Source organism: Leuresthes tenuis, unplaced genomic scaffold, assembly GCF_036924035.1.
Source record: "Leuresthes tenuis unplaced genomic scaffold, fLeuTen1.0.hap1 SCAF_10, whole genome shotgun sequence".
NCBI classification, from domain to species: Eukaryota; Metazoa; Chordata; class Actinopteri; order Atheriniformes; family Atherinopsidae; genus Leuresthes; species Leuresthes tenuis.
This window is the reverse complement of record NW_027325364.1, coordinates 33060160-33078201: the sequence shown is the minus strand read 5'-3', so window position 1 is coordinate 33078201 and position 18042 is coordinate 33060160. Positions and strand designations below refer to the sequence as shown.

The 18042-nt window shown below is 43.2% G+C and overlaps 1 protein-coding gene across 8 annotated transcripts in view; it reads left to right on the top strand.

Moving 5' to 3' along the window:
* cep162 (centrosomal protein 162) overlaps positions 1 to 18042 on the top strand; it is a 53074-nt gene that overhangs the window by 17732 nt on the left and 17300 nt on the right. For all 8 annotated transcript variants that reach the window (XM_072394960.1, XM_072394956.1, XM_072394962.1 and 5 more), the window contains 5 exons: positions 493 to 615; positions 946 to 1077; positions 1462 to 1574; positions 1701 to 1800; positions 1875 to 2001. In XM_072394960.1, the coding sequence (XP_072251061.1) occupies positions 493 to 615; positions 946 to 1077; positions 1462 to 1574; positions 1701 to 1800; positions 1875 to 2001 (595 nt within the window). The remainder of the gene's footprint in view (positions 1 to 492; positions 616 to 945; positions 1078 to 1461; positions 1575 to 1700; positions 1801 to 1874; positions 2002 to 18042) is intronic.

The window sequence follows — 18042 nt, the reverse complement described above, 5'->3', positions numbered from 1 at the left end:
AGGAAGCTATTTATGAATTGATTAAAATTTCAGTTGACTTTATAGGAGATGCTGCTGAGCCTTGTTTGTTTTTGTTTGAACTGTAAATTTTATTCACAGTTGAAAACTTCAGGGAGCTATTTCTTTGTTTAAGTTTTCATTTCACTTTATAAGACATGCTGCTCATATTTTTACTTTTACTGCAAATTAATATTGGCTCCAAATATTGGTTATCGGCCCTGAAAAAACCACATCGGTCTATCTCTAGTATGTATGACAATCAGCCCCCATTCTGTCAATATGAGTTCACATCATTTGACTGCTCATGCATGTGTAAGGCAGCGTCTAACATTAGGAAGTTACTGTGAGTTTGAAACAGAAATGAAAACAATTATTTAAAGGTGTTTAAATGAAAGCCTTTTGTAACTCCTGGGGACACTCACGTTTGCGTAGACAGCAGTGTGAAAAAATCTTGACACTGTTCAGTTGATGGTGTTTTGTGACTTTGAGAAGGAAGCAGACAGCTCTGCAGTGGAAGTGCTGAATGTCAAGCTGGCTCGGGAAGTGCAGAAGGTGAAGGAAGCAGCAGAGGAGCTCACTTTACTCAGACAACAGAACTTTTTACTGCAGAGCAAGGTACACACAACACAAGAACTCTAAAACCAACATTCGGTCACTCCATTGTGCTTGTATATAGATGTGTTAAACAATGACCCACATTGTCTCACTTTCAGAGTGGATGCCATTTTGTCATACAAACCTCTCAAATATCCATTTTAATTCTAGTTTGTATGCAACAAAATGTTTTGTTCTAAATGAATGTTTCAGTGGAACATGTGGTACTGTATTTTTAGCTTTATTTTAGCTGCCCCATGCATGCTGTCCTGGAACCACTTAGGAGCCACATCTCTTTACATAGACAACGCCGTGTGAATAATTTGTTTGTTTTCTTTCCTCACTCCTTAGCTGAGAAGTGCAGAAGAAACAAGTGAGAAAAAGAGATGGGTGGAGGCTTCAGATGCTGCTACTGAAGAGAAGCTCAAGCAAATGAATAAAGAAATAAAAGAGCAGGAGACACTCATGAAAGGTTACCAGCAGGTCTGTCTCTGTCAACACTTCCTAATTTAATGGTCCTAATCCTAATTTCACTTTGGTTTCCCCCATAATGTCTTCTTCTATTGCTACTGTAATGGCAGCAACTGTCTTTTAATACCCAAAGTTGTACAACTTTGTCATATGTACATGTGAAAAGTTTTTTTCACATGTACATATGACAAAGTTGTACAACATGCTTTAGGAGCAAAAATAAAGTCAGGATGCTTTCAAAATTGATGAGTTTGCAAAGTGCAGTAAATAGAAAATCTGTCAGCACCCACTATCTTTGAAACAGCACTTATTGTTCTGGCTACACTTTGTTTTCTTCTGCTTAGTTTGTTGTCAGTATTTGTGCAGTTAGTTAATTTTCAATAAATTGGTTCGCAGGAGAACGAGAAACTGTACTTGCAAGTGAAGGCTCAGCAAGCCAAGAGTAAAGCGAATGAGGAGGCCATGTTTAATGAAAACCAGAGGCTGCTGAATGAACTGGCTTTTACAAGGTGATTTCATTGGTTTTCACCTGCAAATGCATTGTTTCTCTGTACGTTTTTCAGATTTTAATATCTGTTTATAATGTATGTTACTAACATACTGTTGTGCACTAACATGCCTTAAATCCACACCAGGGAGCAGCTGAATAAAATCTCAAAGCCTGTGGGCAGTTGGTGCATGATGGATCACACTCAACGCATTTCAGACTTGTTAGCTCAAATCAGCGTTCTTCAGGTTAGTACCACTGCCACTGAAATCATGTCTGACTGAAGTTTCTTTATGATTCGCCAATGTGTTTCTGTGTGCAGAGGAATGAGGCCAAACTGTCTGAGGACAGCCTCAGGCTGAAGCAAGAAAAGCAGTCTCTAGAGGTTGACCTTCAGCTGATGACAAAGGAGAGAGACCTGGCCAAAGCTCAAGCCATCTCCACCTCAGGTTAGACTGTCAACAGAGCGATGCTAAACCAAAACCTTAAATCTATTAAATCTAGCAAGACCTATATACACTATTTGTACAAGTTGCATTTGGTTCAACAGAGACTGAGTGTTAAGTCAGGTCTGTGCACCACTTAGAGAAACCTGGTCCCTCTTAAGTCTTTTCTAGGATGGGCCACACCTGTCGGCAGCATGGTGCAGCCGCTCACATCATATTGTATTTATCTTTGTGTTTTTTCTTTGCACTAAAACACTTAATTATTGTTAGAAAAATTAGGCTCAGAGTCGCTGGATACGATTAACACGAAACATGCAAGAAAGAGACAAGTCCGCACAACCTGTCAGGAAGCTGGCTCAGAGTTGTCTGCTAACAAAATGGTGCTCTTGCTATTTATATTGTTTATGCTTGCTGGCCACACAAAGTTATGGGAAAGGGACATTCAATGTTATAGGAAAAGACATTACGAGCCATTTAATGTTATGGGAAGACGAGTTCAGACAATCAAAACATTTTTGCTTGCTCCATAGTGTTATGAGAACCAAAAGACAGGAGGAGGCCTCCCCCCATCACAGAAACTCTTATTCTTGCAGCTTTTCTCATAGTATAACTACATACTTTTTCTAACATTCCCTCCTGTTTATACTATGAAGAACAAAGGGAAAAACCCTGCATCTTGTACAATTAACATTGAATCATTTTGAATCATTAACATAGAAAATTTCCCACTGTTTGCAGTGCATAGGAGCGAAAAACCCATTTGCTGTATTTACAGGAAAATTCTCCTATGGCCCCATTCTCCCCCTGGAGACCGACCGCTTAGTCACTCACTCAGTATCAAAGGTCGCACTCCGAACAGTTGATTCCAATGAATGGCGATGGACATATGTGTGATTAGCAAACACAAAATGAAGACACAAACAAAAAATGAATGAAATGAAAAGAAGAATAATGAATAATAAAATAAATGAAAATATGATTAAACGCAATTAATGAATAATATGAAATGGATATTGAATGGAAAAAATTAATAAAATGATAACAAATGAAAATCAAGAATAGTCAAACAATAATGATAATAATGCAATGCAGTTTATTCAGTCCAGTCCCGTCACCAACACTGCGATCGTCTGCTTCTGGCCGAACATCAGTCTGGAACTGCTAAGCTATCTTGGAAGGAGAGGTTACTAGCACTTCACTTCCAGGAAGAGGTCTTTACCACCTCTTATTCCCTAACTAATCCTCTTTTAGGACACTTCAGGATATAAACCAGCCATACAGTGGTTGGAGGCTGTAGATTGTTAAGTGAAGGTCAGACGTTACTTGGTGGAATTAACTGTTCAAATCAGCTTTTCATTCTGTTGGGGTGGAGCTCTGAGCTTCGCCGTCCACCCTTTTGTACACATGTGGATAAAAATTTGTGATTGTTCCAAATCATCTTGGCATAATGGGCCCCCTCCAGAATTCCAGACACCTGGTCAGTTACCTGACTTTGAGTCCTGTAGTGGTTCTGCTGCTGATGCAGTTCATTTAACGCAGCGTTTCTCAATTCCGGTCCTCATGACCCACTGCCCTGCACGTTTTCGATGTTTCCCTCCTCCACCACACCTGATTCAAATGAATGGCTCCTTATCAGGCCACTGCAGAGCTTGATGATGAGCTGATCATTTGAATCAGGTGTGGTGAAGGAGGGAAACATCGAAAACGTGCTGGGCAGTGGGTCATGAGGACCGGAATTGAGAAACACTGATTTAACCTGTGGACAAATGTTAGCAGGAAAAAGCAACATATCATCTTTACAATGCTCTACATTCAGGAATTGCTTTTTAATAGGTCTAATTCCCATGTTCATTGGTCTTTCATATGAACGCAAAAATAATCAGAAACAATTCATTGACAATTCACTCGGGGTCATTCAAAGTACTTTGAACTTTAAACATTATCTGTATCCTCGGCTCCATCATCCATGTGTAGCTTGTTGTCATCATCTCTACCTGTTGATACATTATGCAGTAAGGATGGTTTCAATCAGTCTTTGGGACAGTCCGCTCAAGCATGTGATACAACATCAAGCACAGGTGACTACTTTGGCTCTTACAATAGACAGAGACCAACCCACATCTCCATCATGTCAGTGAAGGGGTCCTTGATTTTCTATCAGCTCTGCAGAGAGTGATGCGAGTCCTCTTGATGGTGCTGCCATCTGGGGAAGTATTGTTAGGAATAAAGGAACAGGAAAAAGTTCCAAACATTTCAATTGTTCCGCAATGCCTTGTAGATGTAATTTATTCAATAACATTTTTATTTATTGTTGCCCACCAGAAAAGAAAAGATTCAAACTGAAGTTACTTGATTTCTAGCTTTAAATTCATCTGGGACTCAGAACTCCAATGCTATCCAGGTACACTCTGTTGTCAAATGAACCTCCAGACACAGTTGAACGCTTGAGACGTTGCAGCTTCTCACCCAAGGCCTTAAAGTCCCCCACAGGGAACAGACGGAAAGGCATCTGTAGTTGGGCTATTGTGCAGCTGCCAGTTAGGTGGAAGGATGGACCTCAGTTTCATATCCCCACACAGCCTCCAGAGGTCTGCTCTCATGGAAGTCTGGTTCCGAAACCAAGATGCTGAGTAGTTACCTGCGTCCCGAGTGATATTGATGGATTCTTGACAATTATGTGACATGAGTGTACCCACATTCTTACCTGTACCCCTGTGGATGAAACATATATAATATATATATATTTAATTATCCTTATAAGCCAACGCTGAGGGCAGTGCATCTCTTTTCTTAACTTCTGGGAACAACAAAGAGAGAGTTTTACATTGCTCTGTGTTAGGTACAAAAGATTCATTAAACAATTGTAATGCACATTGGAAACCAGTTGGGTCAGAGTGATTGCTTAATTTCTAGATTTATTCTGGCTTCAGCACATTCAATACAATTAGATTGGTTATTTTGTCATGCTGTATACATTCCAGCCATTTATTCCGATCACTATAACCTGTTGTGGACTATTCGTTATAACAAAATTCCAACTGATACACCGGCGATTCTTGAGAAATCTTGTATTAACATACATTTCACATATGTACTTTTCAGAATACACATGGGCTTTTTGGTTGTCTTTACATAAAATAATTGAGCATAAGTCAATGTCAGCCACCCCATCTATTCCTGCAACAAAAAATAGGTTGACAAGTTGTCTGTTGGACCTGAGGGACCTCCTATCTCTGTGGTCAGTCTGTGTCATGGGTCTGAGGGTGATTCATTGTAATGCTTTATCTTTTAGTTTTTTATTAATCTGTGCTTAGTCCCATAGAATTAGGAATGCGATAATAAGAATAATGATTAACAATACACAACTGGTTCCTTTTAACCTACAAAATCCTGGTAATCTAAATGGATGCCACGGCTGCTGTCTGTCTATCCCTGTCTTATTTTAGCCACACCCTATGTTCTCGTTTTAGCCGTTGTTTTCTTTACTGAGGTTGAGACGAACCCCCTCCTGCTGAGAGAATTCCCCTTTGTAGTCAGACTCATGCCTCAGAGAACGGTGGTGGGTAACTAATCTTTCCCTACTTCTGCAGGTCGTGGCCTTACTAGTTTACAGTGGGATAAGTGAATCCAGGATATATTATTTTAGCTGCTGTGGGTGCTGTAAGCAGTACCTGCTATGAACCTTCCCACCTTGGGCTGGACCAGTTCTCTTTCTTTATCACTTTGATGAGGATCCAGTCTTTGGGTTTTAGAGATTCCTCCACAGGGTCACCTGGAACAGACTAGACAGAAGAGATCTCTCTACTTGTTAACATTTTAACCATGTATCCTGCTAAGGTTTCTTCTCTTTCTTCATCATGTCCCGTGAATAGTTTTAACTGTGGTAGTAAAAATGGTCATACATTATACATTATCTCAAATGGAGTTAATCCTGTGCTAGTTAGAGTAATATGCATGTTTAGGACTACTAGTGGTAAACAGTAAACCCAATTCTTCCCAGTTTCTTCAGTCTTGGCCTAATTATTCCACCTGCTGATTGTGAATGATATGCACAGTGATTTCTGAGATCTATTTTTTTTTTTTTTTAAGTTATTTGCCATCAGGAAGAGAATATTGTTTACAAAGTGCGTCCCATCATCACTGTAGATTTTTTCAGGAATTCCAAATCTAGGTAATATTTAATTCACCAGTGTTGAGAGTGCATCTGCCTGTGCATCTGGAAATACTTCAACTCATTTGGTAAAACATCACTAATCACCAGGGAGACACCTTTATTTAATTCAATGAAATCCATACAAACGTGTTGAAAAGGGTCCTCCGGCCTTGGGAACTGTCCTCATCCCGGTCCTAGGCCATATGTATGGATCATATTTTGCGCATATTTGACATGTTAGACAAAAAAATCTTTATTTATAATATGATTATGATTTTATCATTTATTATAAATAAAACCATACACTGCAAAAACCTTGTTCATTGTTGCTACCATCCCTCCTGTAGAGACATGACGTGGTCCATGACTCAATGACTGCAGCACATTTAAACAAACTCTTTGGCAGTATAAGTTTGACAATGCATAGTAAATGGCACCTTTATTCTTCCACATTTGTCCTTGTATATGCAAGTAAGTATATGCATCCAGTTTCTCAGAATATTCTATTCCTGGCTCCACCTCCTCCCAATCTGAGGCTTCTTCACATGCAGTCACAAACACCCCTAAACGCCTCCAGTGGTCGCCTGTGGGTTTGGAGAGTGACACATGGGGTGCATAACATGATATTTTTTAATTTTTTTTTTCCCTTGTCCTGTTCAGCATTACGGCAGCAGAATTGTAGTCTGAATACCTTTGATGCCAAACAGATTTGCTTTGCCAAGGGAAGTTTTATAAATGTAAAGCTCCCCTTGATGCCCATTTATTTATTTCTGTTTACAACATATGACATGTAATAGAACTGAACCGGACCGGGGGACAAGGAAAGAAGAAGAGGAAACGGAACAAAAATAGAAACAAAAACCAGACAACCAGCTGCTACACCTGTAAAAAACAAAACAGACAACAATCCATGGCCTCTGAGGGGAATTCAGCCTTAGCGCCACCAGGAGCACCTGAAAGCAGACAAGCAGAGAAAAAACAAACACACAAACAGACAAAAACAAGCACAAGAAGCGGCAATCGCATACAATACAGCTGTGGATATAAATGACCTGAGACGACATGATAATACATCAACTGCTTAGCGAGCATGCTACTGGGCTAATAAATGTGTGTGTGTGTGTGAGAACATGCAACACCCATGGCACAGGACCTACATGATAACCGTGCTTAGTTATGAGTGTATAAGTGTACAGAGCCACAATCCACAGCCCCCCCCAAGCAATCAGAAGCAGGCAGAGAGGGCCACAAGACCCAGGCCACCAGCAGCCCCCACGGAGCACAGAACCCAGGAAGCCCACCACAGGGACAACCACGCATCCACCCAGAAGACTGCAGAGGAAGCCCCCGGACAGAGCCCCCATAAGCATAGGGCAGAGGCCCTCCGGGAGCCAGGGGCAACAGCCCACCGACCCCGCCAGGCCCCAGCCGCCCAGGCATGGGCCGCGCACTGGACCCGGGCCCCGGGAGCCCGAGCGCCCCCAAACCCCCCGGCAGAGGCCCCACCCAATACCCAGGAGGGCCAAGCGCCCCAGACAGCCACACAGTGGGTCAGCGCCTGCCCCAGCGCCCCTGGCCAAGTGCCCTGGGAGTCAAGACGTGCCCACAGGTGGGTGAAGTCGCGAGCAGCGGGGAGAGGCAACGCCGCCCCCCCATCGGGAGAAGCACAGGCAGGCCAGGTGACAGCAAGTCCCAGATCCAGGCCCAATCATCACCACACACACTTTCACGTCCCATACATCCACACGTCCTCCCTCCCTCAACTCTGCTGGGGTGTAGCGCAGCGGGCACACCAGGGGGGGCCAGCAGCCCCCCAGCCACCACAGACCCCGAACCAGCAGAACAATTAATTAATCCTCTGGGCCCCTCCCGCCCCGAGCAGCAACCAGGAAGCAGGGGTGTGGGAAGAAGACCCCTCCCCTCACCCTTCTGGCTCTTCAATATTTTCTAATAGTGAGCAATTAAAATTGAGGGGCAGCCAAACTTGTAGAACTGGGAGCGCGGCCCTCTGGGCAGCCTACATACCCAAAGAGCCCCGCCCACCAGATGCCACTCAGTGCAACCACCCCCCAAGACCTAATGTGTGTCTGTGAGTGTGTTTGATAAGTAGTAATGTCAAAGGTGTAATTAAAACAGGGGCGGGGAACTGCAGAGTGCAGCAAAGGGGACCACCTACGTGGCCCCATCCACGACACCCCACAGAAGACACACGCCCCCAAGACCCTTCATGTGTGAGTGTGTGCTGTGTACAGGAGCCAGAAGGGAGAGGGGTATGGGGAGCTACTCTCCCCCGGAGAGGGCAGCCAGGGACTGGCTGCAATAGGCATCCCTGCTACCTGGGACCCAACCCAGGGCAGGAGGGCCTGATGTCCACCAGGCTCGGGGCCTGCAGCGACCATATTCCGGGAGCTACTGTACCCCCAGAAGGTACCCATCCTGCCCCACCCCACCCCGGAGGACCTCTACAAAAAACAAACAAACAAACCACCCGGTCACACCAGTCGCAGCAGCCCGGGCCTGAGACCCACCATCACCCAGGCCCCCCACAACCAAAGCACTGCCCCCCCCACCAGACGCCCGAAGCCACACAGCCACCCCCAGCACACACCCAACCACCCAGATCGACGGGACAGCAACCCACCACCACCACTATGTGATCAAGCTAATCAGAGGGGACCAGAGAGAATGAAATTCAGCCAATTGATGTTTTGAGGAGGCAGACATTGTTTCCATGCTAATATAGTCTAAAAGAAAAATTTCTAAACTGGTTAATACACAGATTGCTCTTGGCTTTCCAGTTAATGAGAATAGTCTTCTTTGCGATACATAGCACTGTGAGGACCATGTGTGCTGAGTTAATTTCCATGATGTTGTCTAAGTCACCCAGTATGCACAGTGTGGGGCATGCAGGGATGCTACACTTTAGCCATGTTGATAGGTCCTCACAGACTTCCAGCCAGAACTTCTGGACAGGCGCACAGAACCACAAAGCGTGTGCATAATCATCAGGTGTGTTATCTGTGCAATGTGAGCAGATGTTTGAGTGTGTTAGACCCATCCTGGACATCCTTTGTCCTGTATAGTGTGTTCTATGAAGAATTTTGTATTGTATGAGCTGTAAATTAGGATTCTGAGTCATTCTGAAGGTGTTCAAACATATTTGTGGCCAGAAGCTATGACTAGAACTGATGGATAAATCTGCCTCCTATTTTGAGGATGGAAGAGACATTGTGTCATCTATCTTAGACAGTAATTTATATATTTTTGATAGTAGTTTTGGGGTGCAGATGCTTAGAAATTCTGCTACCCTAATCGGGAGTTGTAAGTCTGGTTGGTGGAGGATATATTTCTTTGTTATTATAGACTTAAGTTGTTGATATTCTAGGAATTTATTGCTGCCTATCTCGTGTTGTGATATGAGCTCATCAAATGAAATAAAATTTCCATTTTGGATTATATGTTCCAGGTGTTTGATTCCTTTGATCTTCCACAGAGTATAGTTTAGCATTTTTTTGTTTTGCAGTATGTCAGGATTGTTCCAGATGGGTGTAAGCTTACACGGGACAAGTGAAGACTTTGTTTATTTTAAGAAATTCCCACCAGGCTGTCAGAGAGGTGCTGATGTTAATGCTTTTGAAACATTTGTGATTTTTTTACGTTTTGACTAATAAGTGGCAGGTCAGAGATTTCCAGATTATCACACAATGCTTGTTCTATATTTATCCATGGTTCATAACATGATCTTAAAACCTTTCTCATGCTGAGGGAGAGTGAGCAGCGACTGCACAACAACCCTCTTTATTCCAGTATAAGGGTTCTAACTTTAACATGGTCTGTTTTTCTCTGAAAAAACGTTTCTCATATGTTTGTGTCAGACCCTTGAGTGTATTTGTAAGACATAGTGCAGTGTAATTCATCTGGAGACCTGAGGGTGAGCTCTCCTGAGACGTGTTCTTTTGCCTTCTTAAGGAGAGGAAGTGTGATAGAGCTGGGGCCTGTAGACACAAGATCCAAACTATACCAGTATGAAGGTGGTCTCGCATCATGCTGAATCATTGTTTGAGCGGACTTCATTCGAACTACAGTTAACCCTTTTTCTTCTGGAACTATTCGTAGCTTCGATAAATGGAGTAAATATCTTCCCAGTAAGTTACAGGGACACAGAGTGGACAAGACAACCTGACAATCAGCACTCACTCCAGTCCATGTATCTGTTACTGTCAAGAGTTTTGATAAACGCTCAGGATGGCTCTTACCATTTGCTGATTTGACCCAAATTTGTGTCGCATAGAAAAGTTACCTCCGTCCCGGAAACATTCAATGTAATCTCAGGTTTGATGTCATACTGTAAGATAAGTTCAATTCCCTCTAAGTTTAACACTTTTTCTGGCTTTTCTGCTTCTATCCTGGTTACATGCTCGGCTCCTGTTGTTTCCTCATCTAGTCATTACTGACTCCCAAACTCTTCCTCTATCTTACTCTTGCTCCTGCAGTCCATCGCCCAATGCCCCCTCCTTCCACACAGCCGACATGTATCTCCTCCTGCTCTGTCTCTCCTTCTCCGTCACTGCTTCTGTTTTGATCTGTGTTTTCTTTCCCTCATCACCTATATAGTTGCTTCTCTCCCTTCCAACAAAAAGTTTAGTCCTTTCTTCCTTTTCTTTTTGTTGTTAGAGTGCTCCTCTGCATGCCCTCTTTATTCCATTGCTGTGCAAACACATTAAGATGACTGTTTATTGTCTTGTTACAAGTGTTACAAGTCACACAAAATTACTCTCTGTTTGACCCATCTAGTTTGGCACCTGTTGAACACACATGCACAACCTGTCTGTTTAATTTAATTAATATTTATCTGCAGGCTTAGAAACTGCTAATAGTATTAATATATTACTCCATATGTTACGCTGATTTATTGCAGCTCTTTAAATTTCTCTTTAAGAAAGCTATTGTTTGATATCTGACTCACATAGCATATTTCATTGCTGTTTTTTTTTTTTATATATATTTTACATAAAATATATATATCCTAATACTCACTTTAACCCATTCTGTAAGGTATTTTACAGACTTTTCTGCTGATAAGATATGAGATAAATGCTTTAATCTCTGATGAATATGGTGTCAGTTCCTAAGTTCATAAGTTTTAGGGAAGTTAGTCAATCAAAAGTAATGAAGCATTACTTAACTTAACATTAATATGTTAAATTCTCTATTTCCGGCTTATGTTTCTGACACACTTATGATATTGTTGCAGAAGAGCTAATCTCAAATTTAGAAAATGTTTCAGTTTGGCTTGAAAACCATCTGCATCTCCATCTGTTTGACTGTCTGGTCTCAGACCTGCTTCAGGTGGAAATTATTTAATTTTTAATGCCTTGAACTTTGTCATTAAAGAATATTCCAACTTCATTACCCTTATATGTAGAAATGAGTTCTAAAGGCAGTGAAACTGGAGGGTTTGTTAATCTGTTTACTGGAGCAAACAGGACATGAGAGTTGTTACTGCAGTTTTAGTCTTTTCTAACTCAGTCACACGCTGAGTTAGACTAAACACTTCAAGGAAAGCAGTGAGTTCTTTAGCTTGCTTATTATGGGCTTCATGCACGTGCACGTTCAAGTCCCCTGTTATGATTAAACAGTCAACAGCAGTGCACACAATTTAAAGAAATTCAGTAAAATCATCAATAAAATCATTCTGCGGTGAGACAAAGTATTTAAGATCGTTTTATCTCCATTTTAAATGGCACGTGCTCAAATTAAGGAAAAACTAAATGTCTTATCTTGTGAGTGGGTATATTGGCCCTGAATATGGCACAAAGATCCCCCCCACTCTCGGTCTTTTCGTTTCATCTCTCAGTTAAACACATAAAATCAAGACTGTGAGAGAAAAGTATCAAAAGCATTGTTAGACAGGAGAAAGTCAAAACGCTGTTGGTGTACAACTTTTTCTAGAACTTTGCCTAAGAATGGCAGGTTTGTTATGGAAATGATAAAAATCTCAGGTTGTAAAATATATTTTGGTCAGACAGTTTTTTCCTGTGAAAGGAGTAAAGATTTGAAATGCTGTTTTTTTTTTTTTTTTTTTTTTACTCTTTAAGAGAGCTGTTAAATCTTAATACACAAACTTGTACAAATGTCTAGTTTTAACCCTTGTTGTTCCTTTTTTTTGTTTTGATTTTTAAAACTAGATTTACTTTGTACATTACTTTTTGTCTTCCCCTTCTCTAGGATTGGGCAATTTTACCATGTTCAAATCTCCCTCAAACCTAAATTTATTTTCTCATCTGTCTAGGTATTTAATATTATCTGGTTTTTTCTGAAACATGATTTTAGCACTCCGACTTAACTCCCGGTTAGCTTTGACACAAGTATTTCCCATACTGTCCTCTTGCAGCTAATCAATTGTTGGTGGAGTTATTGTGAGTACTACTGAATGAAACACTACTTCTGTCCTTATGTCACGAGCAACAACCAGATTGAAATGTTTAGTACAACTCAATTAGTCAGTAATACATTACTTCTGTCGTCACCATTAGCAACATCGCACACCAGCAGCTGTTTCACTCTTATACAGACATCACACCAGCAGCTGTTTCACTCTCATCCATACATCACACCAGCAGCTGTTTCACTCTCATCCATACATCACACCAGCAGCTGTTTCACTCTCATCCATACATCACACACCAGCAGCTGTTTCACTCTCATCCATACATCACACCAGCAGCTGTTTCACTCTCATCCATACATCACACCAGCAGCTGTTTCACTCTCATCCATACATCACACCAGCAGCTGTTTCACTCTCATCCATACATCACACACCAGCAGCTGTTTCACTCTCATCCATACATCACACCAGCAGCTGTTTCACTCTCATCCATACATCACACCAGCAGCTGTTTCACTCTCATCCATACATCACACACCAGCAGCTGTTTCACTCTCATCCATACATCACACCAGCAGCTGTTTCACTCTCATCCATACATCACACCAGCAGCTGTTTCACTCTCATCCATACATCACACCAGCAGCTGTTTCACTCTCATCCATACATCACACACCAGCAGCTGTTTCACTCTCATCCATACATCACACCAGCAGCTGTTTCACTCTCATCCATACATCACACACAGCAGCTGTTTCACTCTCATCCATACACCACACACAGCAGCTGTTTCACTCTCATCCATACATCACACCAGCAGCTGTTTCACTCTCATCCATACATCACACCAGCAGCTGTTTCACTCTCATCCATACATCACACCAGCAGCTGTTTCACTCTCATCCATACATCACACCAGCAGCTGTTTCACTCTCATCCATACATCACACACCAGCAGCTGTTTCACTCTCATCCATACATCACACCAGCAGCTGTTTCACTCTCATCCATACATCACACACAGCAGCTGTTTCACTCTCATCCATACATCACACCAGCAGCTGTTTCACTCTCATCCATACATCACACCAGCAGCTGTTTCACTCTCATCCATACATCACACCAGCAGCTGTTTCACTCTCATCCATACATCACACCAGCAGCTGTTTCACTCTCATCCATACATCACACCAGCAGCTGTTTCACTCTCATCCATACATCACACCAGCAGCTGTTTCACTCTCATCAATACATCACACACAGCAGCTGTTTCACTCTCATCCATACATCACACCAGCAGCTGTTTCACTCTCATCCATACATCACACACAGCAGCTGTTTCACTCTCATCCATACATCACACCAGCAGCTGTTTCACTCTCATCCATACATCACACACAGCAGCTGTTTCACTCTCATCCATACATCACACACAGCAGCTGTTTCACTCTCATCCATACATCACACCAGCAGCTGTTTCACTCTCATCCATACATCACACCAGCAGCTGTTTCACTCTCATCCATACATCACACCAGCAGCTGTTTCACTCTCATCCATACATCACACACCAGCAGCTGTTTCACTCTCATCCATACATCACACCAGCAGCTGTTTCACTCTCATCCATACATCACACCAGCAGCTGTTTCACTCTCATCCATACATCACACCAGCAGCTGTTTCACTCTCATCCATACATCACACACCAGCAGCTGTTTCACTCTCATCCATACATCACACCAGCAGCTGTTTCACTCTCATCCATACATCACACACAGCAGCTGTTTCACTCTCATCCATACATCACACACAGCAGCTGTTTCACTCTCATCCATACATCACACCAGCAGCTGTTTCACTCTCATCCATACATCACACCAGCAGCTGTTTCACTCTCATCCATACATCACACCAGCAGCTGTTTCACTCTCATCCATACATCACACCAGCAGCTGTTTCACTCTCATCCATACATCACACCAGCAGCTGTTTCACTCTCATCCATACATCACACACAGCAGCTGTTTCACTCTCATCCATACATCACACACAGCAGCTGTTTCACTCTCATCCATACATCACACCAGCAGCTGTTTCACTCTCATCCATACATCACACCAGCAGCTGTTTCACTCTCATCCATACATCACACACAGCAGCTGTTTCACTCTCATCCATACATCACACACCAGCAGCTGTTTCACTCTCATCCATACATCACACCAGCAGCTGTTTCACTCTCATCCATACATCACACCAGCAGCTGTTTCACTCTCATCCATACATCACACCAGCAGCTGTTTCACTCTCATCCATACATCACACACCAGCAGCTGTTTCACTCTCATCCATACATCACACCAGCAGCTGTTTCACTCTCATCCATACATCACACACAGCAGCTGTTTCACTCTCATCCATACACCACACCAGCAGCTGTTTCACTCTCATCCATACATCACACCAGCAGCTGTTTCACTCTCATCCATACATCACACCAGCAGCTGTTTCACTCTCATCCATACATCACACACAGCAGCTGTTTCACTCTCATCCATACATCACACCAGCAGCTGTTTCACTCTCATCCATACATCACACCAGCAGCTGTTTCACTCTCATCCATACATCACACCAGCAGCTGTTTCACTCTCATCCATACATCACACCAGCAGCTGTTTCACTCTCATCCATACATCACACCAGCAGCTGTTTCACTCTCATCAATACATCACACACAGCAGCTGTTTCACTCTCATCAATACATCACACACAGCAGCTGTTTCACTCTCATCCATACATCACACACAGCAGCTGTTTCACTCTCATCCATACATCACACCAGCAGCTGTTTCACTCTCATCCATACATCACACACAGCAGCTGTTTCACTCTCATCCATACACCACACCAGCAGCTGTTTCACTCTCATCCATACACCACACCAGCAGCTGTTTCACTCTCATCCATACATCACACCAGCAGCTGTTTCACTCTCATCCATACATCACACACAGCAGCTGTTTCACTCTCATCCATACATCACACCAGCAGCTGTTTCACTCTCATCCATACATCACACCAGCAGCTGTTTCACTCTCATCCATACATCACACCAGCAGCTGTTTCACTCTCATCCATACATCACACCAGCAGCTGTTTCACTCTCATCCATACATCACACCAGCAGCTGTTTCACTCTCATCAATACATCACACACAGCAGCTGTTTCACTCTCATCCATACATCACACCAGCAGCTGTTTCACTCTCATCCATACATCACACACAGCAGCTGTTTCACTCTCATCCATACATCACACCAGCAGCTGTTTCACTCTCATCCATACATCACACACAGCAGCTGTTTCACTCTCATCCATACATCACACACAGCAGCTGTTTCACTCTCATCCATACATCACACCAGCAGCTGTTTCACTCTCATCCATACATCACACCAGCAGCTGTTTCACTCTCATCCATACATCACACCAGCAGCTGTTTCACTCTCATCCATACATCACACCAGCAGCTGTTTCACTCTCATCCATACATCACACCAGCAGCTGTTTCACTCTCATCCATACATCACACACAGCAGCTGTTTCACTCTCATCCATACATCACACCAGCAGCTGTTTCACTCTCATCCATACATCACACCAGCAGCTGTTTCACTCTCATCCATACATCACACACAGCAGCTGTTTCACTCTCATCCATACATCACACCAGCAGCTGTTTCACTCTCATCCATACATCACACCAGCAGCTGTTTCACTCTCATCCATACATCACACCAGCAGCTGTTTCACTCTCATCCATACATCACACCAGCAGCTGTTTCACTCTTATACAGACATCACACACAGCAGCTGTTTCACTCTCATCCATACATCACACCAGCAGCTGTTTCACTCTCATCCATACATCACACACAGCAGCTGTTTCACTCTCATCCATACATCACACCAGCAGCTGTTTCACTTTCATCCATACATCACACACAGCAGCTGTTTCACTCTCATCCATACATCACACCAGCAGCTGTTTCACTCTCATCCATACATCACACCAGCAGCTGTTTCACTCTCATCCATACATCACACACAGCAGCTGTTTCACTCTCGTCCATACATCACACACAGCAGCTGTTTCACTCTCATACATACATCACACCAGCAGCTGTTTCACTCTCGTCCATACATCACACCAGCAGCTGTTTCACTCTCGTCCATACATCACACCAGCAGCTGTTTCACTCTCGTCCATACATCACACCAGCAGCTGTTTCACTCTCGTCCATACATCACACCAGCAGCTGTTTCACTCTCGTCCATACATCACACCAGCAGCTGTTTCACTCTCATCCATACATCACACACAGCAGCTGTTTCACTCTCATCCATACATCACACCAGTAGCTGTTTCACTCTCATCCATACATCACACCAGCAGCTGTTTCACTCTCATCCATACATCACACACAGCAGCTGTTTCACTCTCATCCATACATCACACCAGCAGCTGTTTCACTCTCATCCATACATCACACCAGCAGCTGTTTCACTCTCATCCATACATCACACCAGCAGCTGTTTCACTCTCATCCATACATCACACCAGCAGCTGTTTCACTCTCATCCATACATCACACCAGCAGCTGTTTCACTCTCATCCATACATCACACCAGCAGCTGTTTCACTCTCATCCATACATCACACCAGCAGCTGTTTCACTCTCATCCATACATCACACCAGCAGCTGTTTCACTCTCATCCATACATCACACACAGCAGCTGTTTCACTCTCATCCATACATCACACCAGCAGCTGTTTCACTCTCATCCATACATCACACCAGCAGCTGTTTCACTCTCATCCATATATCACACACAGCAGCTGTTTCACTCTCATCCATACATCACACGGCAGCTGTTTCACCCTCATACATACATCACACACAGCAGCTGTTTCACTCTCATCCATACATCACACCAGCAGCTGTTTCCCTCTCATACATACATCACACCAGCAGCTGTTTCCCTCTCATACATACATCACACACAGCAGCTGTTTCACTCTCATCCATACATCACACGGCAGCTGTTTCACCCTCATACATACATCACACACAGCAGCTGTTTCACTCTCATCCATACATCACACCAGCAGCTGTTTCACTCTCATCCATACATCACACACAGCAGCTGTTTCACTCTCATCCATACATCACACCAGCAGCTGTTTCACTCTCATCCATACATCACACACAGCAGCTGTTTCACTCTCATCCATACATCACACACAGCAGCTGTTTCACTCTCATCCATACATCACACCAGCAGCTGTTTCACTCTCATCCATACATCACACCAGCAGCTGTTTCACTCTCATCCATACATCACACCAGCAGCTGTTTCACTCTCATCCATACATCACACCAGCAGCTGTTTCACTCTCATCCATACATCACACCAGCAGCTGTTTCACT